At 46.9% G+C, this 27,198-nt stretch overlaps 1 protein-coding gene across 11 annotated transcripts in view; it reads right to left on the minus strand.

Moving 5' to 3' along the window:
- Positions 1–3,386: 3,386 nt before the first annotated feature.
- The window catches only part of KCNT1 (potassium sodium-activated channel subfamily T member 1), a 193,209-nt gene continuing 169,397 nt past the window's right edge, over positions 3,387–27,198 (minus strand). For 7 of the 11 annotated variants that reach the window (XM_030536119.1, XM_030536124.1, XM_030536129.1 and 4 more), the window contains 9 exons: positions 26,894–27,005; positions 22,587–22,688; positions 21,497–21,580; positions 20,889–21,017; positions 19,654–19,674; positions 18,438–18,741; positions 14,232–14,294; positions 7,704–7,788; positions 3,387–6,856 (listed from right to left, as the gene is read on the minus strand). In XM_030536119.1, coding sequence (XP_030391979.1) covers positions 6,736–6,856; positions 7,704–7,788; positions 14,232–14,294; positions 18,438–18,741; positions 19,654–19,674; positions 20,889–21,017; positions 21,497–21,580; positions 22,587–22,688; positions 26,894–27,005 — 1,021 coding nt within the window. In that variant the 3' untranslated portion in view covers positions 3,387–6,735. The remainder of the gene's footprint in view (positions 6,857–7,703; positions 7,789–14,231; positions 14,295–18,437; positions 18,742–19,653; positions 19,675–20,888; positions 21,018–21,496; positions 21,581–22,586; positions 22,689–26,893; positions 27,006–27,198) is intronic. The other 4 variants (XM_030536130.1, XM_030536126.1, XM_030536123.1 and 1 more) reach the window with 2 other exon arrangements.

Consider the following 27,198-nt stretch of genomic DNA (forward strand, 5'->3'; position numbering starts at 1 on the left):
CAGCAAGGCATACCAAGTCAAGAGTATATAGAGTTGATCTGTAACTTCTTTTACAAATGGATATTTCTGTGTCTAGTTATGGCTTTGTTTTACTATAACCTGAGTGAAAAATAGGGATGGGGAACCCTCCAGAAGTTTGTAATTTAGACTTGGTTTAACATATTCACAGTTTGAGGATTATCAAAACTATCTGAATCTCTTGAGTCTGCAGAATGACACACAAATCTGAAGAGAACAGGTGTGCTTCTGAGACTTCTTTTACTTCCTCTCAGATATCCTGCAAGAATAATCTTTTCTCATGATACTTTGACACTTCTCATCCCAGCGAGAAATAAATAAGAAGAAGAAAAACCTTTGTTACCCAAATATTTTAAAACTTCAAAAATGGTTCTGTTTGAGTCTGGGTCTACAAATGGCTGAAGGTTCAGGGGAAAGCTTAATGCTGCTTCCTTTACCTGCTGTACATCCTACAGATTTTTCCTACTAACACTGAAAATTAAGTATTTTCACCATTGAAAACAACTAGTGTACCTATGGGCGCATATTTAGATACTCCAATGAATGTAAACCCCTTAACTGCCCAACATTATCCACATTGTATGTTACTTGTAGGCTTATTTTTCTCCAAAGACACACACCATTGTACTGAAGGAACTCCAACCAGGAGATGGTGATCATTACTTTCCTCACTGTGTCTGGGGAACACAGGCTTACAACATTTTAAACCAGGGGTAGGCAACCTATGGCATGAGTGCCGAAGGCAGCACACGAGCTGATTTTCAGTGGCAGTCACACTCTCGGGTCATGGCCACCAGTCTGGGGTGGCTCTGCATTTTCATTCAATTTTAAATGAAGCTTCTTAAACATGAAAACCTTATTTACTTTACATCCAACAATAGTTTAGTTATATAATATAGACTTATAGAAAGAGACCTACAAATGTTAAAATGTATTACTGGCACACGAAACCTTAAATTAGAGTGAATAAATGAAGACTCGGCAAACCACTTCTGAAAGGTTGTCGACCCCATATTAAACATTGCTGTGTGATTTCCATACACAAGTCTGTCTCATTCCAATTATGATACGACAATTTAATTGAATTAGGAAACTGTATTAAAAGCTTTTTTGATTGGCAGCACCAACTACACAGAACCTAGTCCAGGTTTTAAAGTCTTCCTACATGATGCCTATTCATCTGCCTCTTCCTTTTCTCGTATATTTTAAGCCTCAACGATCTTTGTGAAGGTGGGAAGATTTCATTTTAAGAAGGAAGGGCTTAAAAACACACTTAAGTGCATGGAATACACCTCATGACTGAGGTGTGTGGCTGGAGAGAAAGCAAGCAGTGGTGCTGCCTACTGCAAGCAACTTTAACCACAAGGACACAAACTATAGAGAATGTGTAACCCAGCAGACGTTCCTTCCCACCAGGATGCTATAGGGAGGGGTGCAGTATGCAACCTGGAATTGAGGATGATGTAAAATTGGCACTTTATGTACAGCATGCCAGGCTCTTTCCTTGATACCTCCTCACGCCTACAGTGCAAAACTGAACTCTGTGGCAAGGTGGCCTAAAAAAGCCTTTTTCTTCATTGGCAAGTTTCTAGGCCACACCACTGAGAGAGAGAGAGTTTGAACTACAGTGCTTGTCCCCATGATATTAAATTTCAGGGTCAGGAAGGCATTTAAGCAGGGAGCTCCAGCCAAAGTTTTTCTTCCTTTCATAATGTATTATTTAATGTGTCAATAGCCACTTGAGAATAGTCTGACAAGCTGAGTGCTCTACAACGGAAGGTCAGGTGCCATTGGGATACCTGTATGAAATGGTTTACTGACAGTGATACAAAATTATCAGTCAGGAGTGGAAGGCAGAGCTGGAGGAATTGATTCAGCTGTAAGAGCGAAATCATTTTTTATACTGGTTACTCCATGATTGCAAATGCCTAATATTGGGATTTTTCAGGAAATGAATCATAGGTTAACACCTGATCGATGATTTTGTACTTTGGACACATATTGCTGGTTTTGCACAATTCTCTAAACACTAAATTGTATTTTTACTTGCTGTTTAAAACTGCAATTTTAAACAACACGTTTAGCAAACAACGTCTGTTGTGTGGGAATGAATAGCAGATGTTTGTGAAAATAAACAAAGCTGCTGTGGCCATTAAGCTTTCAATCCCTGGTCAACTAATCAGTGATGTCCAGTGGAACTTCATGACATTGTCATTGTGCTTTACAGGATTGTTACAAAAATCTCTTATGTTTTAATATATGAATTTAAAAGTATATAAAGTTAACAACTTTGTTAGTCACTTGGCATTCAAATAAACCATTTACACATCAACAGTTTAAAGTGTGCAAAAATAGGTGAAAAATACATTGTTTTTCTGCTATAGAAAGTTCTCTACTATTTAGTCAATGCAACTGTTAATAGGAGTTGGCCAGATTGTATTGTGCTGACTAGTATTGTAAGGTTATTCTGTACATTCACATCTTTACTGTAGGCAAAAGCTACGTGTACATACAGTTTTACCCAGTTATGCTGTAGGGAGGGGTTTTACCCACTTGTAAAACTATATAAAAGAACTTTGTCTCTGAGGCTCAAAGATATTAACATTTTTGGTTCCTCAGATGTTGAGGTAGCCTGAACAAAGTCTATTACCATCAAAGATTGAGCTTGCAGTTAATCAGTAAATGAGTAAGGGGAATGACTGGAGAGACCCTTCTCAAACTTAATGTGTTTTTGCTGTTAAGAAATTGCTATTTAAGATAGGGGAGAGCTTTTTTGATAAGAGACTTGTCCCCTAAGAAGAGTAAAGAACGCGAGAACAGAAATAGCATAGAAAATAGGCGCCGGTGTAGCAACAGTAACACTAAATTCATACTAATTGTTGCATTTTGACTTTCATGAGATTAAGCTTCAGTCTAATTCACAAGTGCTCTGGAGCTGCAGCGAAGGAGCATTTCATGCAATTTATGGGGAAACGAAGGGGGGTAGGAAAGAAGTATGTGTGTACATGTACTGTGATGGCTTTAACCGTCCTTGTGTGTCCCAGAATCCAGGCCAGTTTCTGGGTCAGAGCAGTGTTAGAGGGAAAACGAAGGACCAGTAAGGGGAAGGGCTGGCGTTGCTCAAGACTCGGCAGTGCAGTTGCCTGGAATTCAAGGGTAGCTGCAAGTGCCCAGCACCATTAAAAATCAGGCCGTGTTCACTTAGGACAGAGGTTCTCAAACGTCTGTACTGGTGACCCCCAGCTTTCACACAGCAAGCCTCAGAGTGCGACCCCTGTAATGAGTTAAAAACACTTTTTTATATATTTAACATCATTATAAATGCTGATGGCAAAGCGGGGTTTGGGGTGGAGGCTGACAGCTTGTGACCCCCCCCCAGTTAATAACCTTGCAATCCCTTGAGGGGTCCCAACCCCCCGTTTGAGAACCCCTGACTTAGGTGTCTGACTGGACTTGGGAGTCTGACGCTAGGCCCCGTTCTTCAACCTTGGGGGCTAGTCTCTACAAACTGTTGGTTTTTTTAATCTTCCTTTTTAAAATGACTAAAGGGCACAAGCTGGGCTGGGTGTTTGCTCCAGCACTTACATTTCAATGCTGGGAGAAAGCCCTGTGGTTTGTTTCTGAGTCTCTTCCTTCTGTACTCCCTGGGCCAGCAGAGGCTGAGCATGCTCAAGAAGCAGCATGGTCTGGTCTTTGCATAGCAGTTTTCTCCCTGTTGCTGCCATCTGTCCAGTTTCCCCAGTGCTAGTCACAAGGGCGGTGTTGCCATAGACAAGGGGTGGCTGGCTGCTGGTGTTCTTATGCACCAGGTCCCGTAGCCCCTGCAGTGACAGGGGTTAGACAATGTGGTGCTTAAAACACCTGTAGGTGCCAGGAGCCATTGCTATGGGAAATGTTTAGCAGAAACAAGGCAGATGGCAGGTACCCCACCAGCCTTCACCAGATGGAAAAATGAGGTGGATCAGCCACAGCAGGAGTCCCAGGTTGGCCCTGGCCAGAATCAGGGAGGTGGGAGGGAGTGTCACACTGCACAGCCATGAGGCCAGGTACTAAGGGGGCAATAAACGAAGGGTGTAGGGGAGATGTTGAATTTCAGCAGCATCTTTCAAGTGAGCCTGTGTGACTACAGCAGCTGGACACTTAGTGAAGGGCAAGATTTGGTGATACAGTAAAAGGAATTAAAATGAATCTATCAAATTGTCTGGGACCTATTACAGTGTGTAGGGTTGCCAGATGTCTGGTGCTGGACCAGAAGGCCCCGTTGAAAAGGGACCTCTGTGCTGCCGCAGCCGTCAATTCTGTGTGGCTTCCGGAAGCGGTTGGCATGTCCCTCCGGCTCCTATGTGCAAGGGCAGCCAGGGAGCTCCACGCTCTGCTCCTGCCCCAAGCGTCAGTTCCATAGCTCTCAGTGGCAGGGAGAGCTGCAGGGGCAGCACGCAGAGGCCCCCGGCCCCCTCTGCACCTAGGAGCCAGAGGGACATGTCGCCCCTTCTGGGAGACTCCTGACATAAGCAGTGCACCTTGAACCCCCACAATCCCCTGCTCCAGCCCTGGGCCCCCTCCACACATGAGGTCTCTGGCATAATATAGCTATATGTGTTCATGTTTGTAGATGTGGACTCTGTTGTGAAACGAGGCCTAGTGACTAAATTTTGGACCAGAGTTGCAAAGAGACTTGGGCGTTGCCTGTTGAACAGTGCGAGGGTAATTTTTAAGCACCTAGAAAAATCACTGAGCATCACAAGGGCTGGTTTGAAGCCTTGGCTCCCTATTACAATGACTGGGAACCGAGAGGCACGTAGGAGTGGATTCCACAAAAGCTGGCGCATGGAGCAGGGAAGCTACTGGGGTGTGTCAATGGGAGAGGGCAATGAGAAGGGTACCAAAGACCCCCGCCCTTCTAAAGGAGGTCAGTGCCTAAATCTGGGTGGCAATAAGATGTCTAGCGCTGTGTGGAAGTCACAGGTGCAAACCCTCGCCTACAGGTAGCAAAGTTGCTGCTGTCCCCCCGCCCGCCTGCAGCCCAGTGGTTAGTGCCCTCACCCAGGCTGTGGGAAACCCACATTCCCCAGGGTTAATTTCCCCCTTCTCCGTGGTAGGGGGAAAGGAGTTGAAGATGGGTTTTCCACCTCTCTAGGGAGCGTTCTACCCCCTCAGCTATGGGACACTCTCCGGTGGGTTTCCCACAGTCTAGCTTGTTAAAGCCTGGTCCACTTGGGCTTAAAAAGGCATTGGCCCACTGAGCACGAGTGCTTGAGATGGCTGCCTTGGGCGCCTTCCCCCCCAACTCTGAGTGGCGGGGGAGAGGCAAGAGCTCCCTTCTGCCAACGACTCACTCTAAATAGTTATCCAGCATGGACAAGCAAACCAACGCCCCTTCCGCCATCCCATAGCTCAGTGTCAGACTGCGCCCCCTGCTCCAAGCCTTTCTCCCCCTCCACTTGAAGCTGGGGTGCCCATCTTAGGTGAGGGTGCTAAGCACTGAGCTATAAAATGGGGGCCAGCACCACCACGGCCTCTGGCCAGGGAGCCACTCTCCTGGGTGCCCTCTGAGCACCTACGAGACCGGGTCTGGCCAGTGAGATGGGTGAGGGGATGCCTCACTTCCCTGGGGCACAGGCATCCAGTCCCCCAGAGTAAGGCACCAGCACACATGGTTTCTGTAATACTGCCAGCCAGAGCTGATCTTTGATATGTGGTGATGTGCCAAAGTCTCGGGGTGGGTGCGAGTCTGGGGGGCCCAGCTGAACCAGGGGTTCCATGTAGATATGAACACAGATAAACAGCACGGGGATGATGTCACAACTTTTGGTCCTCAGTTTGCCTGTTTTAAAAGGAAGGTGGATTTGGCACAGGCATTTGACAGGATGATAAATGTACACTGCTGTAATTTGACAACGGCTGTGGCTCATCGCCCCAGCGCATAAGGACAAATCACACACTTCCAGCAGCCCTCTAGCTTAAGGGGTTTCTTGTCCCACCTCAGCAGCTTGCTGGAGCTTCCAAAGGCATGATGTGCTATTGTACCAGAACTGGAGATGGCTAATTAAAAGTGAGTGATGTCTGTCACCTCTCTCCCTCCCCCAGCTGTCTCTTTCCCCATAATGGAAAACAAGGCAACAACCGCTGAAGAGCATTAGGACGGGTGGGTAGCCTGCAGGGGGAAGGATACCATTGAAAACAAAGGCTACATGATAATTTTCTCTCTTGCCCTGACACTGCCACATTCCACTGGGTACAATGTGACCAGCAGTGTTTGGGGGTGTTTTTCAGCCCGATCCTTCTAGTCAAGCAGGTTTCAGTTGTAGTCTCTGTTCACTTCGGCCATGTCCACCAGTACTGATGAAGACTGTTCACTAGTTGCGGTATATATTAAAAAAAAACAACAGTTAAAACAAATAACCGTACGAATCCTCGAGCCTTTTATTTGGCCAGCTGTCCTTTAACTCTGAGGGTTGAGGAACTTTCTTTCAAGGCATTTCTAAGCAGCTTGAATCCAGGTTGGGAATTACATTTTCTTAGTGCAATGCGGAGGCATCTGCCAGGGCATTGGAACCCATGGACAAGTAGTGTTCACTGGATTTTTTTTAAGTATTCCACCTGGAATCCGTTTTTGTCCCCAAAGAATTCATCCCCTTGGGTAAAGTTTATAGTAAATTCTCTGACAATTCCATGCATGAGCAGTAGGAGAAGACGCCGTGGTCAGTGGCAAGGTGTTTAGAGCTGCGTTTCATCTCTTGTTTCAGGATTGCATGGGTCCAGCTTCTTACTGCAGCTGCTTTTTCGACTGTGAGAGTCATTGGAGACATGAGCTAGAGGGTCAGAGCGTATTAAATACCTAGGAGAAACACGGAACAAGCCTGTTAGTGTTACATGGACGTGGTAGGCACCTAACTCATTTCCAAGCACACAGGCTTCCTTGGGAAAGCTACCCAAGCTCTCTGCCCTCAGCTCCTCCCAAGTTAACTCTGTGGCCATCAGTGGAGTTACTCCAGATTTACCCCAGTAGATATGAGAAGATGTTACGCAGCACATCTTCAGGGCCAGGGGCGGCTCTAGCTTTTTTGTCACCCCAAGCACGGCAGGCAGGCTGCCTTCGGCGGCTTGCCTGCGGGAGGTCCCCAATCTCACGGATTTGGCGTACTCGCTGCTGAATTGCCGCTGAATCCACGGGCCCAGCGGCCTTCCCGCAGGCAAGCCACCGAAGGCAGCCTGACTGCCGCCCTCACAGCGACCGGCAGGGCACTCCCTGCGGCTTGCCGCCCCAGGCACACGCTTGGAGCACTGGTGCCTGGAGCCGCCGCTGTTCAGGGCAGACTGTGTATAACCAGCTGCACAAATATAAGACTCTCATGGGGGTGGTGGTGGTTAGTCTTCCCTGGTGCAGCTGCTGCTGACCCACCGCTGGACACCTGGGCTGTGGTGGAGACTCAGCTTCTTCCCCTCCCTGAGGCCTCCACTGCCTGCTTGGTAAGTCTTCCTCCACTCCCCTGCCCCCCACCCCCCAGCCCAAGGTTCCCACCGCCCGCCACATCCCTTCTCCATGGCAGGGTCCCCAGAGCATGAGAACGACCTGTCAGCTAAAATCTCACAAATAAATATATAGCTACTCAGATGACATTTAGCAATTTTCTCCCACCATTTTGCATTGCAGTGCAACCCCTCTGTGTGAAGTTCATACATACACTATATCATTGAGTTCCAGGCGTGTGTCCGGCGGCGGATTAATCAGGACATAGGATAATGTGTTCTGATGGTCATTCATTTCATCTGCAAGGGGTGAAAAGCGGAGTAGTTATGCAGGTGGCTGGGGTTATCAGTGGTAACTCTTGGCTGGATTAGTCAGTGAACGTTTTCTAAATTGCACATGCACTTGAAAATGGGGCATCATAGGGGCTATTGGGCATTTCCCGATTCTCCCCAATGCATGACAATTACAGAAGCAGATGTGCTGAAGCATATGCGTGAAATGGTGCTCTAAACTCACATGTCCAGCATGTCTGCCGGGTTAGCCCTATGACAAATCCTGCTACAACAGTGCTTGGTGGCTCAAGGCTCTTTTTGACTTGGTTTTCTTTACACGCTCCCAGGCCCCCTTGGTTCATCCAAGCCTGGCACTGGCCAGCCCAATGAAAGCAGCACTTTAACCAAGATGGGCTCACCCCAGCTCACTTTTGTACCTGGGTGCCTCCCACCAGACAAGCCAAAGCCTCACTAACATGACAACCAGCACCACAAAAGCAGGTGGGGGCAAACAGGATTGTGAGGAGCCGCTTGCCTTTGGAGTCCATGATGCATTAGCGCGAAAAAGCATATGAACATCAGCTTGTGTTAGCATGTTCTAAAGGTGCTGTAGGAGGAGAGCAGGTTCCCTTCCCCTCTGCATAGACCAGCAGACAGGTGGTTAGCAGGGGGCTGCAAGGTGGCCCAGGTGGAATGGCAAAGCTGGTTTATAAGCGGTGAGCCCTGTGATCACTAAATCCTCAGCGCACCAGTTCTTTCTCTGGAGAATAAGACCTCTCCCCCACCCCCAGCCAGGATTTAGCTCATAATTTGGGAGCACCCTAATCTGATAGCTGAAGGGCTCCCCTTCTGATCCTGCTCCTGGAATGGGCTGGGTCATGGACCACCGCTGAGCAGTCACTCACTGGTATGTCTGCATTTGAGCTGGGAGCGGGGGGTCATTCCCTGCTCGCTTAGACATGCCTGTGCTAGCTCTGCTCTAGCATACTAAAAATAGCAGGGTAGCGCAAAGGGCTGGTTGTGCTAGCTGCCCAAGTATGTACCTGCCTGGACCATACTCAGACAGCTCGCCAAGCTGCCAACCATGCAGACCTGAGAGTGAAGAGCTCTGTGTTGCTCAAACGCTTGGTTCTTCACCAACAGAAGTTTGTTCAATAAAAGATATTACCTCATCCATTTTCTATCTTATAGAGCTTTCTGACAACCATACACACAGCCTGCTGGGGGGGTCTCCTTTTCCCCAGGCTCCTATAGTCACACTCCAGTGCATGCTGTCCCTCATGCTCTCCACACAACCCCTACAGTCAGTGATCCTTATGCCAAAACCTCTTCCAAGTCTATAGGCGGTCACTGGAGCAAGGCCCTACACATGCCTCATTCATTCCCCTGGACATGGGGCTGGCTCCTGAACTTTCAACCATCACTTTTTCAAAGCACCAGGCTGCTTGAGCACATGCGAGCATCTGAGAGCACTTGATGGCAGCCACACAACTCAGGTATTTCAGTGCTGGACAATTTTTAGTGTCTATCTCAGACCCTATGGCATCGCTAAGGAAAGTAAAGAACTAGTCTTACCTTGTTTTAATGCAAAGAGAAAAGTGACGTTACTCTTACTGCACTACGTGCACCATGCACCCTCCAAAACGCTGTCCAATGCAACTATAATACCCGTCGGCTGTATGATTTTCGCCACATTCCCAGATTTCCCCTTGTTCATTATTTTATTCTTAGCCCAGCAGCAAGATTTATTTACATGGTTTTTTTATACTACCCAAAGAAAACTCACTGTAGTTTCAGAGCACATGGGACTGTAGCAAAGTTAGGTACTTAATGATGGCAGAATTCAATAGCAAGGCTCTGAGTTACTAGCAACTTCATCAGGAATTATTCATGGCCATCAACACATGCATATCATAAATTACCTTGTAAACCATAATACTCCATCGAACTAGCCTCAGCAATGCTGCCAGCAAGATAATTGCATGGGTATATTTATTTGCATGGTCTAGTTACATCATGTTCATGTGGCACAGAGTAAATAGTGTTCTAAACGGTAGCGCTGGCTTGTTTTGAAAGTAACCGAGCAACCAGATCATGAGTGAAATGAACGCAAGTACGTCTGTTCAGCAGTCAAGAAAATTCTGTTCATCAGCGTGTAGCTCGGTAAGTGTAAATGGGACTGGGAGCTGTCAAACAATTAGCACTTGTCACATTCACTGACAAGATGCATTACGAACAGGATGGAAAAATGGGATGACAGGTTAATAGAGAGGTAAGTCAAGGGCAGCGTAATGACTGAGACAGTTACATGAAATCACGATAAGGCTTTTCACTGGGACGTCAGCTCTAATATTAATCTGAAATACTCCAGCAGCACAGAAAACCAGCTACTGTGCTTATTAGATTTTTGCACAATTTTTGAAATCGTAGTTAAGGTTTTTATCATAGAGCGAATATTCAATGGTGCCACAGTCTGCTACAGCTTGCAATAGCAGACCTGCCCTAAACAGATGTTATCTCATGCATGTGTTTTCTCTACTTTACTGTTTCTCCTTCTATGCCTGACCCTTTCTCCCAACCCCCTAGTCTTTTCAGTTCTTGTTACATCTTCCTTGGTTTTGATTATTACAATATAATTGATTGTTCCTTTAAAATGTGTTCTCCAGTGGAACTCTAGAAGATACTTTTTCAGGAAACATGCCAACACTTCTATAAAAGCAAGTCAAGTAAAATATGAAATAGATTTGTCTGAGCAAACAGCCAAATGCAGGTGCAAAGATGCATGACTCCAACTGACAGCAAATGTTTGATTTCCAGGGCAGATGTGCCAACTGAATTTAATCACACGTAAATATGCTCATAGCAGCGTGTGCACATCTGGTTAGCACAGAAGCATTGTTCAGAATTGCGTGTACAAATAGTATGCAATTGTCTCCCCCTGGGACGCCAGGCAAAGTGATGTTGCAGAGTTGGCACCACTGATGCCCTGTGTATGGCTGTTTCCAATAATCATTGCGTCAGTGGTATCGAGATGGATATGTGCATACAGCCCATAGCGCTTGAGGCTAATGGAAAATCAGCTAAGCCGTAACATTCATGCATTCTCTGCTACTGTACAGAACGTTGTGAAAACGAATACACCTCTACCCCGATATAACGCTGCCCTTGGGATCCAAAAAATCTTACCGCGTTATAAATGAAACCCCGTTATATCAAATTTGCTTTGATCCGCCGGAATGTGAACCCTCCCTCCCCCCCCCCAGAGCGCTACTTTACTGCATTATATCGGAATTCATGTTATAGCGGGGCAGAGGTGTACCTCGATCAGAGATTAATCTATAAACAGGTTGTAATGACTACACAGGCTAGCTATTCCTGTGGCCTCACTAACAGCTTGTTTTAAAGAGCCTAAGCCATGTAAACACTATGTTGTGCTATAAGCAAAGAGTGACCCTTTAACTCCCTGTACATTAGAGATGGAGACAGTGAAACCTCAGAGGTTGAAGGGTTTAATGGCGCCCCACACTGCAGTCATATACATCAAATCCCTCCTTCCTGACCCTTCTCATTCCTTCCCCCCCATTCAGAAACAGATCCACACAATCTGCCTGCCACCCCATCTCCGTCAGGGCTGTCAAGGTCTCCTTGCAATGAAAATCCACGAGCATGTTGGAGCTCCACGTTTCTGCTGGATCTGAGACTGTGTTGTCTTTTCAACATCTCATACGGCAGGCAATATGAGACAAGCAACCAGCCTGGAAAATGGTTACACTTGCCCCCAGGAGCAGAAAATGGTTGTGCTTTTATCTCCACAGCTTGTGAACAGAGGAGTCTCCGAGGAGCCAAAGATAGCTGAGATCTGGACAAAGGGTATTGCTTAAAATGGGAGTCTAACACAGGGCCTTATCGGCTTTCCCCCATTATCCCCTCTCTATCACTAGGCACACAGATACCAGTAGCCCGGAGCAACTTTCTTTCATCTTCAGCTGGCCAAGAGCCAGCATCCATTCCTCTAGGTGCATCACATATATCTATGCCTCTTCGCTCAAGGTTGGAGCAAAGCACCTTGGCTAGGATTAACCTGGAAGGCCACACCTTCAGCTAGTGCATCACACATGGCCACGATGTATAATATAAGTGGGTATCCTCTCAATAGCAGCCTGAGTTTCACTTTCTACATTGGCTTCCAATTCACTTTTGCATGGATGAAATCCTATAAAGCCCTCAATAACCTACCCTAGCCTGGTCTCCAGCTCTCTGCTCCCCTCTGCCTCAGCATGTCTCCGCTCAGAAGGAACTCTTCAGCTATCTGTCCTGAGGGCAGAGTCAATGAAAGCCAAAGTGCATTCTCAAGAGCAGGGCCCCACCTCTGGGATTTGATCCCACATCATTCCCTCTTTGGGATTCCCACTACTGGCCTTGGGAGCTGCTGACCATCTCCATGGTGATGAAGGAAGACGGGTCAGTTGCTATGGAGTGTTGTGAATCGTGCATTTCTTTTTGGGAAGCTGTTGTTTGGTATCATTCTAACCTATGTCCAGAATACCATCGCCGTGAGCAACCAATCAATATTTAGAGCCCTCAGATAGTTTGGTTTTAGCTGATCACATCCCAATGCTTAGCCTTACAGTGAAAAGGGAGCAGAAGCATAGTAATGCCATGAGAGCAGGGCTAGAGACATTTAAAAATTCTTACAGCTTGGGTATTACAAATGCGCAGTTTGCCATATGACTGGGGAAGGAGTGGGCAAACCTTTGGTAGAGGCAGGCTCTCCTGCTCCATGGAAGCCACTTTTCCTAGCAAAACCATGCATTAGAGCAAAGCACTGCTAACCCACCAAGTATATTGCCATAGCGTCTCCCCTGGATCAGAGACTCTGTTGTTCCCAAGTTGCAGGTATATGCTCGCTAGACCAAGTTAGAGAGTGTCCAGATAGAAACTTGGTCTCCTGACTAAAAACCTATGAGCTCGTAGATTGGCTGAAGAGCCAAAAAATAATATTAACATTAGCACATTTTCTGTACATAGTTTTTGTTTTATTCTTTCTCTTGGCTTATCAGGTTGTAAGTACGAATTCATAATGCTCTGACCATCGAGGTATTTACAGCTTTACAGCATAATAAATCAAAAAAGCTTCAGGCAAAAAAAAGTCACTGAGACATGGATTAACAAATACGGACTGACTAGTTGGCAATATACTGTAACTGAGTGGGCCTTCCATGAAACCACATTTGGGGCCATTTCTCTGACGAAGCACACAATCTATAGGGAAATGCCAACTTTTCACCTTAAGTGTTGTCTAATGAAGGCCCGAAATTCAAATAGGGGACAAATTTTTTGTGCTCATCTTTGGTTTTGATTTAAAAGGGTCTTGGCAGAGAATTGCTCCATAAAGATTTGCTTTATATTTTGTTTTGCTGTCGCCATCAAAATCATATGAACTTTGATGACCGTAATCTGTAGTTAAAATCCCTTCCCACAGGTACCTCTACTTAAATGCTTCAACTTCTTTCAGCATGGCCTGTTTTCTACAAAGCAACACAGCATGGTCATGCTTCAGTCAGGGACTGAGTTACTGTTTAACCCAGTATGAAATTCAGCTCCAACTGTGAGATTTCAGTCCGGGGGTAATTGCAAATAAATCCCATCGGACTGGAATGAGACCATCCTCTTGGAGACTAAACAAGGTGCTCAGACTAGGTAAAGCGTGGGTGCTAACAGAATTTGGTTCTTGCTCCTTTGAATCAGGTCAAACACCTACAGATGACTTGGGGCTAACCATTAATAACACATAAATGGTTTTGTTACACTTTGGGATTCTCCCATTGGAGTTTTGAAATAAAATAGCAACAAAACCTAGTAGAAAATAGTTCTTTAAATTGTACAAGCCTCTTACATTTTGATCCCGGGACACACATTTTAAAATAAGATAATGAAATATTTGTATTTCTATAGTGCCATTCATTGGCTGGCCCCGAAGTGCTTTGTAAGCTGTCTCAGACTCAGAGTTTCAGGCATCTGGAGAAGCATACAAGTCTGGGGCAAGTTACATCCAACTCTGAGGCCCATATTCCATAGCTTCCAGAGAGGTCGCAGTTTACCCCCAACCTGTTTTATTCTGCCAAGGAAAAAAACTCTGGGTCTCAAATTCCCAATGGTTTCAACAGACGTAAATCGAGTTGCAGTGGAGGGATTTTTAAAGAAGCAATTAACAGCTGTAATTTCCTTGAACATTTTCAACTAGAAAACAGTCACTGAATTTTCTCTCTCTTTGAGTTTACTGGATCTTCCATTTGTGGTTCAACTACAGGATGGTTCTTTGCCAATCCTCTCCCACAAACAAGTGCTTAAAGGGCTCAAATCAGTCTAAGGTGAAAACTGGCAAGTGTGTGTGGGTTAGACTTAACTGGCATGATCTTGTTATGCTGGGTGCAGCGAGTCAAGCTTGACTCCCAGGGAAAAAGAATTACCTTGCAAATATCCAAGGTTTACCCGATTCATCACATCACTGGCTGTTAAATTTGCTACATCCTCTACAGAACATACAGAGAAAAGGTACAGACATAAACAAAGAGAAAGAGAGAGAGAGATCAGCAAGCAGTGATTCGGCAAGTATTAGAGACGAACTCCTGAGCTTTCATGATAAAATGGGCAAAAGAAAAGAAAGGAAAGGGAAAAGAAGGCAGCCCAATGCATTCTGTCTGTGAGGTGACAGATAGTCAGACACCAACAGGTGATATGCTGTGATAATGTATCCAGAGCACTGTGCCAAACGTGACTGGTCGACGGACACATCACTGGGTCCAAAGGAGCCTTCGACTTCACAGCACGTCAGCGGCACATTTCCATCTCCTCCTCTTTTATCCCTCTCCATGTTTTCTAAATGCCCAATTGACCAGCTCTCCACTCTCCTCAAGCCTGGAAATGTAGTGTTCCAGCTGAACAAGGCCTGGAGTCCAGCTAGGCCTAGGTGTTGCAGAGAGCTCTAAACATGGACCCAGCCCACACACCATGTATGCTGCAGTCGCTATATAGGACAGGATAAGCAGGGGTATCATAAACTTCAGAGGTTAACCCTTGTCCCCACCATCAAAATATCACAGCCAATTATTTGGATTTCATTCACACTCCGGGGTGTAGCATCCCACCTTGAGCTGTTATGAGTCTAATGGCGCCCACTATGTGAGAGGGTCTAGTTTTCCTTTCAAGTTTTCACCCACCTGGACATTTGGCTGCACTTCAGAATGAATGTCCAGCAAATGCTAGAGGGTCGTGCAAGCCCATAGGAGCAAGCCGTAGAAATTCACAAGTGCGAAAACCCTAGACATCTGCTAAGAATAGGCAGATGTACAAGTTGCAACTACCTTCAAGCACTCTGACCTGTGTGACCAGCTCTTGATAGTCTGTATCTCAAAGTCATTCTGGCCTTTGGTAGTTTTACTGGAACAATCTTTCCATTAGGGCAGGGTGGGCAAACTTTTTGGCCTGAGGGCCACATTGGAGTTGCAAAACAGCATGGAGGGCCGGGTAGGGCAGGCTGTGCCTCTCCAAACAGCCTGGCCGCCACCCCCTAGCCACCCCCTCCCACTTCCTGCCCCCTGACTGCCCTCCTCAGAACCCCCAACCCATTTAACTCCCTTCTGCTCCTTGTCCTCTAACTGCCCCCTCCCAGGATCCCCTGCCCCTAACCACCCCTGGGACCCCACCCCCTATCCAACCCCCCCTGCTCCCAATCCCCTGACTGCTCTGACCCCCATCCACACCCCCTCCCCTTGACAGGCACCCCCCCAGGACCCCATACCTATCCAACCCCCTGTCCCCTATCCCCTCACCACCCCCCAGAACCTCCACCGCATCCAACCGCCCCCTGCTCCCTGTCCCCTAACTGCCACCCGGGACCCCTGCCCCTTATCCAACTCCCTGGCCCCAGCCTCCTTACCAAGCCACTCAAGCAGCATGTCTGGCAGCCACGTCGCCCGGCCAGAGCCAGACACGCTGCTGCACTGTCCTGCAGGAGCACGCAACCCCACTGCCCAGAGCGCTGCCTGTGCGGCAGTGTGGCTGCAGGGGAGGAAGGACAGTGAGGGAGGGCCCGAGGTCTAGCCTCCCTGGCTGGGAGCTCAAGGGCCAGGCAGGACAGTCCCATTGGCCGAATGTGGCCTGTGGGCCGTAGTTTGCCCACCTCTGCATTAGGACATATAATTTTGCTGCTTGTCTAATATTAAAAAAAAACCATATTCTCTTGGTTCTCTTATTCCACTACTTGACACATGCTCTTGCTGTCCCTCAGCTAATAGCCCAGGGCATTGTTATACTAAATCCATGTCCGTTATTCTGGATCTGCCATGAAGGCTCCAGTGCTCTAGTACAAGGGCCAACAACTGGTGATCATCTACCACAGTAATTCTTTGGGCATTTGCATGTGAAAAGGAGGAAACGCCCACCTCTGTGCTGCAGACTTTGAGCCCCGGCTGAAGGAGGGCTGCTAGTTCAACAGAACAAGCAGCTGAAAGTCTTGGGATATTAAACAGTGGGGGAACAGCAGGTTGAGAAGAATGCAGTGAGGCAATCCTTCAAACTTACTCCACCATGCTAGAATGGGAATCTTTGCACTGACTTCCTTGGCTATTGGGTTAGATCCTTCATTATACAGCTCTCTGCCGCTCTTTAAGGAAACAAACGTGCTGGCGAATGGACGTTGCTCCTGGTTCTAATTCTGGGCTGTAAAGGCTCAGTGACAATACATATTGCTGGCAGGTTGCCAACGAGAGACTAACTTGGACATCATTAACCGCTCTTATGGAAAACTCTCCACTCACAAGCCTCTGTTTCCTGTAGACACCATGGCACACAAGCAGATGATCTACTGTGAGATCTTGTATGCCAGTAAACCAATTGGCATGGGGCTGCCCACTCTGGTTGATTCTGAGTGACAGGGCGTGATGATGATAACACTGCTGTCTCTGTAGCCACTTGGTTGTTCAACATAGCGTCATTACATAGTCATGCAGACACAGCGGTTTGTCTCCATGTTTCTAGTAGCACTCTGATCCAGAAGACAGCAATAATAATATTGTTTGTGCTTGGTGCTCACTCAGACTTTACTCTGGAAGGCTCTGATCCTACCAATGATCTCAGTGAGGCTCTGCACGCATGCTCAGAATGTGCCCAATTACAGGACTGGAGCCTAACAAGCCAACCCCTTGCCTCTTCTTGATTTGATTAGCTACCATGGAAGTGAAATGAACTTCTTGTGCCATTGGAACATTGTCCAAAAGCAAGGAGCAGAAGGCAAGACGGGAGAAACGCTCCACAATTCCATATCCACCGGTAGAACTTCCCAGCCCTGAAGGGTCCCTCGGAACAACACCTTCTTCCTTAATTAGGCTTGTGGAACCGGCTGGTGCACTGGGCAAATCTTTGTTTCCTTTCAACTCCCACCCCCAACCCTACTCCTCCATCCAAAACAAAATGTATTTATTTCTCAGTTCTTTTCCCTCTCTTCCATGTGTCTGAAAAGTTGCAACGATGCAAACAACTTAGAGACCAGAAATCTAAAATCCCTCCTCAACTGTATTGCCAGGATCACCCCAGCTCCGCAATCCCACCATGCACAACGGTCCTGGCCCGAAGGCTCCAGTTACATGGCTCTTCCTTTGCATTATTTTGTCTCAGACCAGATGCCCTTTGGAGTGTGGGTAGGGAGCTATCTCCTCAACATGAAGGGCAGAAGCTTTTGTAGCATGGAGGCAAACAGGTAGCAGCACAGAATGGTTTAAAAGAAAAACAAGCAAGCAAGCGCACCGTGGGCTAAAGACTTCCTCATAACTAAGGGATCGATTATTGTCCACAAATGGTGAGAAACACTCTTGGGCTAAGAGCCAATTAAAATACTTTAGAAGAACTAATCATTGCACTGAGAGATTCTTACATTATGCCCAAGGATTATATCGTACAATACTTGCTTTACTGAAGCTGTGAGATAATTAAAGAGTTATTAAGTTCTACGCACATCGAAATGAACCACTCAGCTCTATAGCTACTGAAAAACAATTCTAGGAGAGAATTTGCTGAAGGATTAAAAAACTATAATGCAAGGATATTGCCTCAGCCTGAGCTCTTTTCTTCCATGCTTTGCCAAGGGGCTGGAATTCTCAGATAACAGCATTAGCAACTATTATAAATAGATATTTTGGTCAGCTTCATGATAGAGTGGGGCCAATATTTTCAGCTTCTCCTTAGCCAGTCATCAATTTTACAGGCACAAATAAGTAATGAGTGAAATTTTGCCCCTGTAATTTAGGTCATTTAGACATTTATTTCCCTTGTTATACCTGATACTGAGATATTTATTGCACCTCAAAATAATTACAGATGTGTGCACAGCTATTTGTGACTGCTGAAATAAAGGCCAGTATCTGAAAACAAGCCCCTTGCTGTCTCAGTGCTGTGGGATTTATAAGGCAAGAGGACTGCAGGTTGATGGGAGTGCCAAGTTTGAATGTACTATCCAGAGCTATGAACAAGTTAGAGGATCTGGCTTCATTTTGGAATTGTTTTATACCCCAAATGTGTCTGGTTTGGCTTGGCTAGATGCTAAAATACATGATCAGCTTGTGAATGAGGCGCATCGCTGGAAAAGCCATTAACTGTAAGCAAGAACGAAACCTACTTACCATACCCAGTTGTAGGTAAACCCAGATGTTTCATTCGGTTTTTGACAAGCTCTGAAAGCTCCTGCCGCTCCGACCTCCTGTACAGACTCAATCTCTGCTGGCTGATCCACTCTGCTGTTTTGCTTGTGTGCTTGTTTCCCTTCCGACTCAGCCTGCGTGCCCACTGCATGCTTTTACGCCGTAGCAAGGGGTGTTCAGACTGGTCACTCGAGCAGGAGTTCCTGTGATGGCTTGTCTTGATGTTCCAGTGCTCCTTGACATCTTTTGTATCCTCACAATCCTCAACATTGATTGAGATCTGCGACTGGAAGTCCCAGCAGTACATAAGGGGATGCACTAAATACCTTTCCACTGAAAACACACTGAACACCTGACTTCACTGGAGCTGGCTGTGCCCAGCTCCTTGTAGGACCAGGTACTTACTTGGACAATGTATTATTGTGATCAGCTACCCATTCTTAAAAAGGGACTCTACCTTGGTCTACACCTTTACACCAACGGCCAACTAATCAGCATTCCCCAACATTATGAAATATGCATGTTGAGACTGCTACTTTCTGGATCCCTGATGATGCTGGGTGGATCCTGACAGTTCAGTGGTGATATTTCATTCTCCTACTATCTGGCAGTGTTCTAACATTCACACCAAGGGACTGTTTCCCTGTCTCTGAACCCCACCTCCACTCCAAAACCCTCTCAGACTAGAAGCTATGTAGATGGTGAATGTGGAATTTAAAAATAATAATAAATGCATGTAACATCACTGGCACAGAAGTTTGTATGGAATAATGTTCTCATGATGGCCAAGCAGCAGAACTTCCATGTTTTCCTTTCATCCTCACGACAGATAGGACAGCATATATCCATTATAAAATTTAAACCCGAATTGCATGTATTCATTTATAGTGCCATGGTTTGCAGCACCTCTGACAAAGGGGTAGATTGGATTTAACTAATTGTCATCCTTCAGCTCCTTGCAGCAGTTCTCTATATGGCTTTCAATTCATATTTAACATTAAACACTCTTCAAAATTAAGACTGAGTCACTAACCAACTATGCTAGTCTGCCCATGCTGGGTATTGCTGAATTTCTCACAGCACTGTGTGCTGGATCTAGATCATCATTGCCTTGATGAACATTAAGTAGTGCACTAAATTTTAAAGAAAACCAAAATCGTAACAACGTTCTCACAGGCTCAATACAAACGTTTCTCACCTGAGTTCTGATGTCATGAGGCTGCATTGGAAATAAAACAAAATAAAGATGCAGTACGTGTTAGTGGTGAATATGTATCACTGAGTGCCCATCGTATCCTAACTCTCTCTTGTCTCCCTGTCTGAGCCACTGCTTAAGATCTGTAACATGTCCAGAGTTAACACACAATAATAATTAATCATGGCTTCTATGGCATTTTCCCGGTTCAGAGCACCACACAGAAGGCCGTTAACCTGTCCGTGGTCACGCAATGAGCCAGTGGAAAGACGAGGATCCCACGATTACCCAACTCCAAACAGCATTCCTAACGTTCTATGCCAGTGCTTGCTTCACCTTTGCCTTGTCCAGTTACCCAGGCTCGCCGATGCAGGCCACAGAGCAGGTGCAACTGGCACAACTTTTACAAACTGGTTGGCCAGGCCTGGAGTTCCTGGTTTAAACTTGGAGTTTTCCTTCTGCGAGGTGGCTGCCTGCCATGGCTGACGAGCCCCACCTGCCCTATTTCTGTGCCAATACTAAATACTAATACGATTTTTCAAATGGGGATAGTGGTGGTGCCAAAGAGCCCCGGCACCGCACAGGATTCCCTAGGGCCAGGTGCTGTACAAGCACAACCCCCTCAGCCACCAGTGCATATTTGTCTTTTAACAAAAAGAACATTCCCACATACCCTTGTGCCATGTAGAAATTAGGAGAGAAGAGCATGGACTCTGCGAACCAACCTCCTTTCCAGTACGCATTCCTACCTGCTTCACACCGGGCTAGCGCATGCACATTTGTTACATTCAATCCCACTGCCTGGGCGCCAACTCCAAGGAATCGGGAGCCCCCTTTGGCTGCTGGCAGCCTGGCCCAGCTTGTCCTTTGATGGAAATGTTACTCCATCAGCTGCTCATATGGGATTTCTCCTTGCCTGGCTAGACATGGTTGTTACTATAATGCAGTTCAGAGCTGACAGTGCAAGTAGGGTGACTAGACAGCAAGTGTGAAAAATCGGGATGGGGTGGGGAGTTATAGAAGCCTATATAAGAAAAAGCCCCCAGTATTGGGACTGTCCCTATAAAAATGGGACATCTGGTCACGCTAAGTGCAAGGGACCAGACTGACTGACGCCATTGCACACATTTTGGAAGTACTTCTACATGTTATCCAGTGACTTATCCCTGCTAGGACCTTTCACACCAGGGCTGCAGCCTGTAAGGTTTTCCGCACTCTCTGACTTCTACATTTCTTACCTCGGATGTTGAGAACATGTGCGATTCAGTTCTGTAGATCCCAATGGGAATTTCTGCGCTGGAAGAGCAAAGCTTCTGGAAGAGACGGCCATACGTACGGATCCACAGGTCATCCTCAGTGATTTTCATCTGACCAACAGGGAAAAATGTCTGTTTGCTACCACTGAAGGGACCCCTCAGCAACAGGGCAATCCTGTCTTGAGAAGGTCCAAAGCTGCAGAGCTTGGATCCTGTTCTGAACTTCTCCAAGGCTCAGGGATGTTGAGACCCAGGGCTTTGGTTTGATCCCACAGGGAGGGTGCGTGAGGTTCCTGTCGAACTCTCTTGGGACAGAGGTTGTTGTAAGGTTCAGCTCTACACTTAACTCTTATTGCACATGACATGGAGGAACCAATCCACTGGCCAAGTTGGTGTGATTTTTGTCTCCCTCTAGAAGCCAGCCCCAGTGCCTACAACAGTCTGCTATTCAGTGACAGAAGTTCTTCTTTACTGTGGCTTGGGGGCTGACAGTCCCCGATTCAGTCCCCACAGAATGGTCACGTGCAGACCCGCATGCATGTGTGACCCCTCTGCATTACAGCTTGAAAGAGACAAACATTAGCACTTACAGCACAGAGGTAGCCAGAACCCGGCGTGGTGTCAAGGCCCAGCAGCAATCTCGTAATGGTGATCATGTAGTCCTTCACGAACGACTGACAGGAGAAATTCAGAGAGAGATCAGGCCAGAGAAAAGGTTTCACTTGTTCAACTGTTCACTTTAATGTACAAATGTATTGACAATCTGAGATTATATTCTATATTCTCTTCTATTTGCTTCTTATGTTGTGCCCACACCCATGGTATCTGGGCACATTCCAAAGGGGAATTCAGTGATGTGACTAACATCTGCCACATGTGGCTCCTTCCTTCTCTCTCTCTCTCTCCCTCCCCCTCTCCTAAGGGAGGAAATGGCATGTGGATTTATTTTTTTTAACTCATGCTGCATTTGGTTTTTAAATGATTCTCTAAAATACAGGAAACCAACATCATTAACAAGAAGAAAGTAAAATGTGCCCTGAAGAGGGATACAATGGGGGCACAATGTAGAGTCAGGCATGCATCCAAATGGCTCAAGGGTCCCTAAACTAGACACGTGACACGTACCAAGCCACTCGCAGAACCCAGGGGATGCCACACAGTTTTAGAGCAGGGTATTACGGGAGCAGAGAAAATGCATGTGTAGAGCGAGGAGGCTGGGGGCTGAAATGGAAAGGCCCTCTCATTAGCGTGAGTGGGACAGGTGATGGAAGGGCTGGACCTATAGGCCTGTCTAGTCTCCAAACATCCCCATTTCTGTTTTGCTTTAAGTTGGCAGACATTCCCTTGGGGAAGCTGATGGGCACAGCTGCTATGCCCTAATTCACCCCACTTGGGCTTTAGCCATCTATCAAACAGGGTCCTGAGGATGAGTGAGATTGCAATGAATGCTGGGGAACCTCTGGGAGGTTTTACCTGAATCCTCTAACACAGAAGACTGAAAGGAAGGGACCCTTGCTCTAGGGTAAGACCTCTCTCTGGATGGGGACCCCATCTCGGATATGGTGCTAGAATGCCTGTTCTGCACCCTCACCCTAATACACCAGCAGCTGCAAGACAGAAGCAGCTCAGCCCTCGGCAGCATTCCCAGCAATACCACATAATCTGTAAGCTTGCTCTCACCTGATAGAGCAATGTATCCAACATGCTAATGCTGAACACTCTGCCGGCAGCAAACGGGAGCCGGAACATGAACGCCAGGTTGGAGCCGTTCTCTCGCTCTTTCTATGGACAGAGAAGAACACAGTGTGACAGGTTTTACCATTATGTTCACCACTTTTACAAGACTATGATACATTTTGTACAAAGTATGTCTGGTGAGGTATCATTTAAAAACTCATAATCTGCTGAACATTGTTGTTCTGGTAAAATGTGTGCATCAACATTGTATGTAAAGTTACAAGATTTTACTGTACAACATTGCTGTAACATATTCCAAGACAGAAAAGGAAGCCCAAACCAGTTTTCAGAGACAAAGACACACTGGCTCCCCCAAGCAGGTACTAATGGACAGGGCTGGCTCTAGCCATTTCACTGCCCCAAGCACAGCAGCACGCCGCAGGAGGTGCTCTGCCGTTTGCCAGTCCCGCGGCTCTGGTGGACCTCCCGCAGGCGTTTCTGCGGACAGTCAGCTGGTCCCGCGGCTCCGGTGGACCTACTGCAGGCGTTTCTGCAGATGGTCAGCCGGTCCCGGGGCTCCGGTGGACTGGCAACTGGCAGAGCACTCCCCGCGGCATGCCGCCCCAAGCACGCGCTTGGCGCGCTGGGGCCTGAAGCAGGCCCTGCTAATGGACTATCACCTGCTTAAGCAGCCATCCTCTGGGGAAGGTGTGAACAAGAATTTTGCATTTCGTCACAAGGACAGTTCAAACCTCACATCCACAAGAGACTGAATTATAAAGAGGGAAGAAAAACACTTAACCTAACTCTCCTCCTCCATCTGTGCTCATGACAACAACTCTTAAATAACTGAACTTGGGACAGGGGGCAGAGTCCTGGGTGGGAGGCTTTTCAGATAGTACAGACTGCCCTAAACTTATGGTGAGAAATATTTTCTTCTTGGTAGGATTTCTCCATTTTTCCCCACTAAAAAACAAAAACTGAAAATTGGCAAAGTTTTGGTAAAAGTTTTTGGTAAAAAGTTGAGACATGCAGTTTTCAAAAGTCTTTTTTTAACCCAACACTGGTTTTTAAAAACCATAAGTTCTGGAAAGGTGGGGAAGGGGTCCATTTGTATTTTTCATTGAAAAACTGATTTTTTTCCCCTTGCAGGAAATTTTGGGGAAAAAACAAATTTAAAAAATCCCCACAAAAATAATTGGCCTCCTTCAACTGGCTCTTGCATTCCCTGAATCAGTAAGGCACAAGCAGCAGCAGAGGCGGTGAAGTGAGAATCACAGAATCATAGAAGATTAGGGTTGGAAGAGACCTCAGGAGGTCATCTAGTCCAATCCCCTGCTCAAAGCAAGACCTACCCCAACTAAATCATCCCAGTCAGGGCTTTGTCAAGCCGGGCCTTAAAAACCTCTATGGATGGAGATTCCACCACCTCCCTAGGTAACCCATTCCAGTGATTCACTACCCTCCTAGTGAAATAGTTTTTCCTAATATCCAACCTAGACATCTCCCACTGCAACTTGAGACCATTGTTCCTTGTTCTGTCATCTGTCATCACTGAGAACAGCCGAGCTCCATCCTCTTTGGAACCCCCTTTCAGGTAGTTGAAGGCTGCTATCATCTTGGAGCCCATCCACCAACGCAAGCTCACGGCTAGCAACAAGCAATGTCTGGATTCCATGATCTGACATTGAATCCCACTCTCCAGGGGCTGCTGAAGTTTAGCACCACAACCACCCTTGGGGGCTACACCCTGGGGGCCCCTACAGTAATGTCCAGCGCGGATGCATTCCCATTATGCAGGGTGTAATAGCTAGCAGGTCTCTGAGCACAGCTTCACAGGTCTGTTTCCGCTTTGATCATCCCCCAGCATGGAACACACAGGGGTGAGTTCTGTGTACTATACACATTCTCCTCTACCATGATCAGTGAAACTTGTGGGTGCAGGGGAGGGGTGGGAGAAAGAATTTTCGCTTAAGGAATATAGGTTTGCAGTATGTACAAATGCAGTCATCAGATCTGCCTTTCTAGCCTGATGCATTCAGTATCTCAGATCAAATTTCCCTTCGAAGGCAACAGCAGCCGTATTTTCTAACTGTCTAACACCATATCCATCATACACCCCCTGTTGGATATCACAGTACAGACAGACAACGGCCTACTCTGGCATTTGCAGACATGGCTATCTTGAAACTGTGTTAACTTAATAATTACCTTTTACTCCCTGGGCGGCAAATTCTAGCACTGCGAGACAAATTTCTCTCTTAACACTTGGGCCATTCAGATAATTATTAACACCAAACCTCAGATCTTAAGACTATTCCTGGATCCCCTGGCAATAGGCTCTGAGTGCAGCTCAGAGTTAATAAAAGCTGCCGTCGAATCTCAGCTGTCTTCAAGTGGTCAAAGAGGGAGCCTTGTACGCAGAGTGCAATAATGGTCAGACAAGGCTGTGGACAGGGGAGAATGAAGCTTCTCATTTCATCACAGGGAACTCTGGGGTTCAAAACATTATTGCATTTAACAGCTTTCCTGAGAGACTGCAGAGTCCCTCCTGCCCAGGGTCTACCTGCCATGAAATTAATAGAAATGTCATTGTAGCCATTTGTTATTTTAAAAGAAGAAAAGTCAATGGAAGTTCCTGATACTTATGATTTGTACTGCTATGATATTGCTAGACCCCCACCAGCCTAAAGGCTGCACAGACACAGAGTAAGTGTCTGCCTCAGAGAGCTTATAGTCTAATAGACAAGACAGAGCTATTGTCCCCATGGGAAACTGAGGCACAGAGAAACTAAGGGACTTGCCTAAGGTCACATGGGGAGGCCATAGCAAAGCTGGGAATCAAACTCTGGTCTCCAGCATCTTAGCTATAAGACAATCCTTCTTCTCAACATGGTTTCACAGCAGCCTGGTGACAGCACATTCATTGCTGACGTAGCTGCATCCTACCATGATGGTGACCTCTCCCAGTAAAGCCAGCCTTGCACTTACGCCACCACTGCAGTCTGGTTGATTCAGCTGGTTCTCCTGCGATGGAGAATCCATTGGCTTCCTTTGGTGTCTTGGTCCATTGCAGAACTTTGGGTGTTTCTGTTTCTCTTGAAGTTCAGGATGCACATGGAGCCCCTGCCCACGTGTCCTACCCTCTCTGATCCCTGCCCTTATTTATAACAGCGGTGTTCATTTGCAGAGAGTTAGGTCTCTTCTCTGATGGAGAATCTGCCCAACAGTAACTGGCTGGCCCGCAGTCACATCCTGAAGGCAGGGGGTCAGATCCTGACCTTTGACCAGCTGGCCATGGCAGCCCCCCAGGGCCAGGGCACCGTGCTGCTCTCGAGGCCCAGGAAAGGACGCGAGGTGTACCGGCACTTCAGCAAGACCCCCCAGCACCCTTACAGTCACAACAAGCCCTACGTGAGCTCCAAGGGGCCGAAGTTCAAGCAGGCCCAGGGCCGCCGCATCAGCTGGGGCTACAAGAACTAACTGTGCCGGGCTGCACCTGCCTGTGTCCAATAAATGGGTCAGAACCGTGGGGGGAAAAAGTAACTGGATGGATGCTCTATCGGCCACAGTGACTGCAAGGTCCAGCAGGACAGCTTATCTGTGACAGATCTTTCTGCACAGCCCCGAGAGCCTTTCAATTCAGAGATTGCCCTCAGAGACCGGTCACAATGAGGAGGTTAGGAAAAAACAGAGAGGGGAATATAGTTCAGCACTGAGTTTATGCTGGTTTTGATTCTCTCTGAATTGGTTCAACCACCCTTAATACCTGGCACACACTCAGCCAAAGACCGTGACAAACTATTAGTGCTTTCATTTGTTACTGTCAATGCAGCATCTCAGACACTCACACGGTCTGGTTCAGTTATTCCTTGAATGTTTCCCCTTCCCAACAGCTGTTATTTCTACCCCACAAAAATGCCTAAGCAACATGTAATATAAACACTGACTGTAATTTGATGCAGTAGTCTATTCTCGCAGAACTGTTTAACCCACCACCGCAGCGGGAGCATTGTACCGAGTAACTGACAGCAGGGCCAGCTTTGAAGAGTGCCGATGCTAGTCGCACTAAGGAAACACAGAGACCCACAAGGTCAATTGCTTGCATATTTGCGTGTCTCCGATTATCCAGGGTGGATGTTCATTAACTGTGGTGCCTGCAGTGCACAGCAGGAGAGCGCAGGACTAAGAAGAACTGTAAATTAATTACTCATTACACAACCCTTCCTTCAAACACAGGCATGCAGGGAACTCGCCCGACTTCCTGTTAGCAAACACAGACCCTCCTTGTGGCGAAGGGGCTTCCTTACCTTTTCAAGTTTGGAGAGGGCCAAGGAGTAACTGTCCTTTGCTCTGAACTGCATGAACCTCATATTGGATGGGTGGGTCAGCTCAGTGATGATGCTAAGGCTTGGAAACAGCCTGCAATGGAAGGCAGACTTGTCAATGTCTGATGCTCACACAGTCCAAGGGAGGTGAAGAGGAGGAAACTTTCAGCTTTGAAATGTGGCCAAATAAAGAGTGGAAACAGCCTTGTGCCCCATCCGAGATCAGAATCGGCTGGGGTTAGAGCACCAAAAGCTGTACAAGCAAAGCCATCCCCAATACCACCTCA

This window comes from Gopherus evgoodei, chromosome 16 (assembly GCF_007399415.2).
Source record: "Gopherus evgoodei ecotype Sinaloan lineage chromosome 16, rGopEvg1_v1.p, whole genome shotgun sequence".
Classification (NCBI taxonomy): Eukaryota; Metazoa; Chordata; order Testudines; family Testudinidae; genus Gopherus; species Gopherus evgoodei.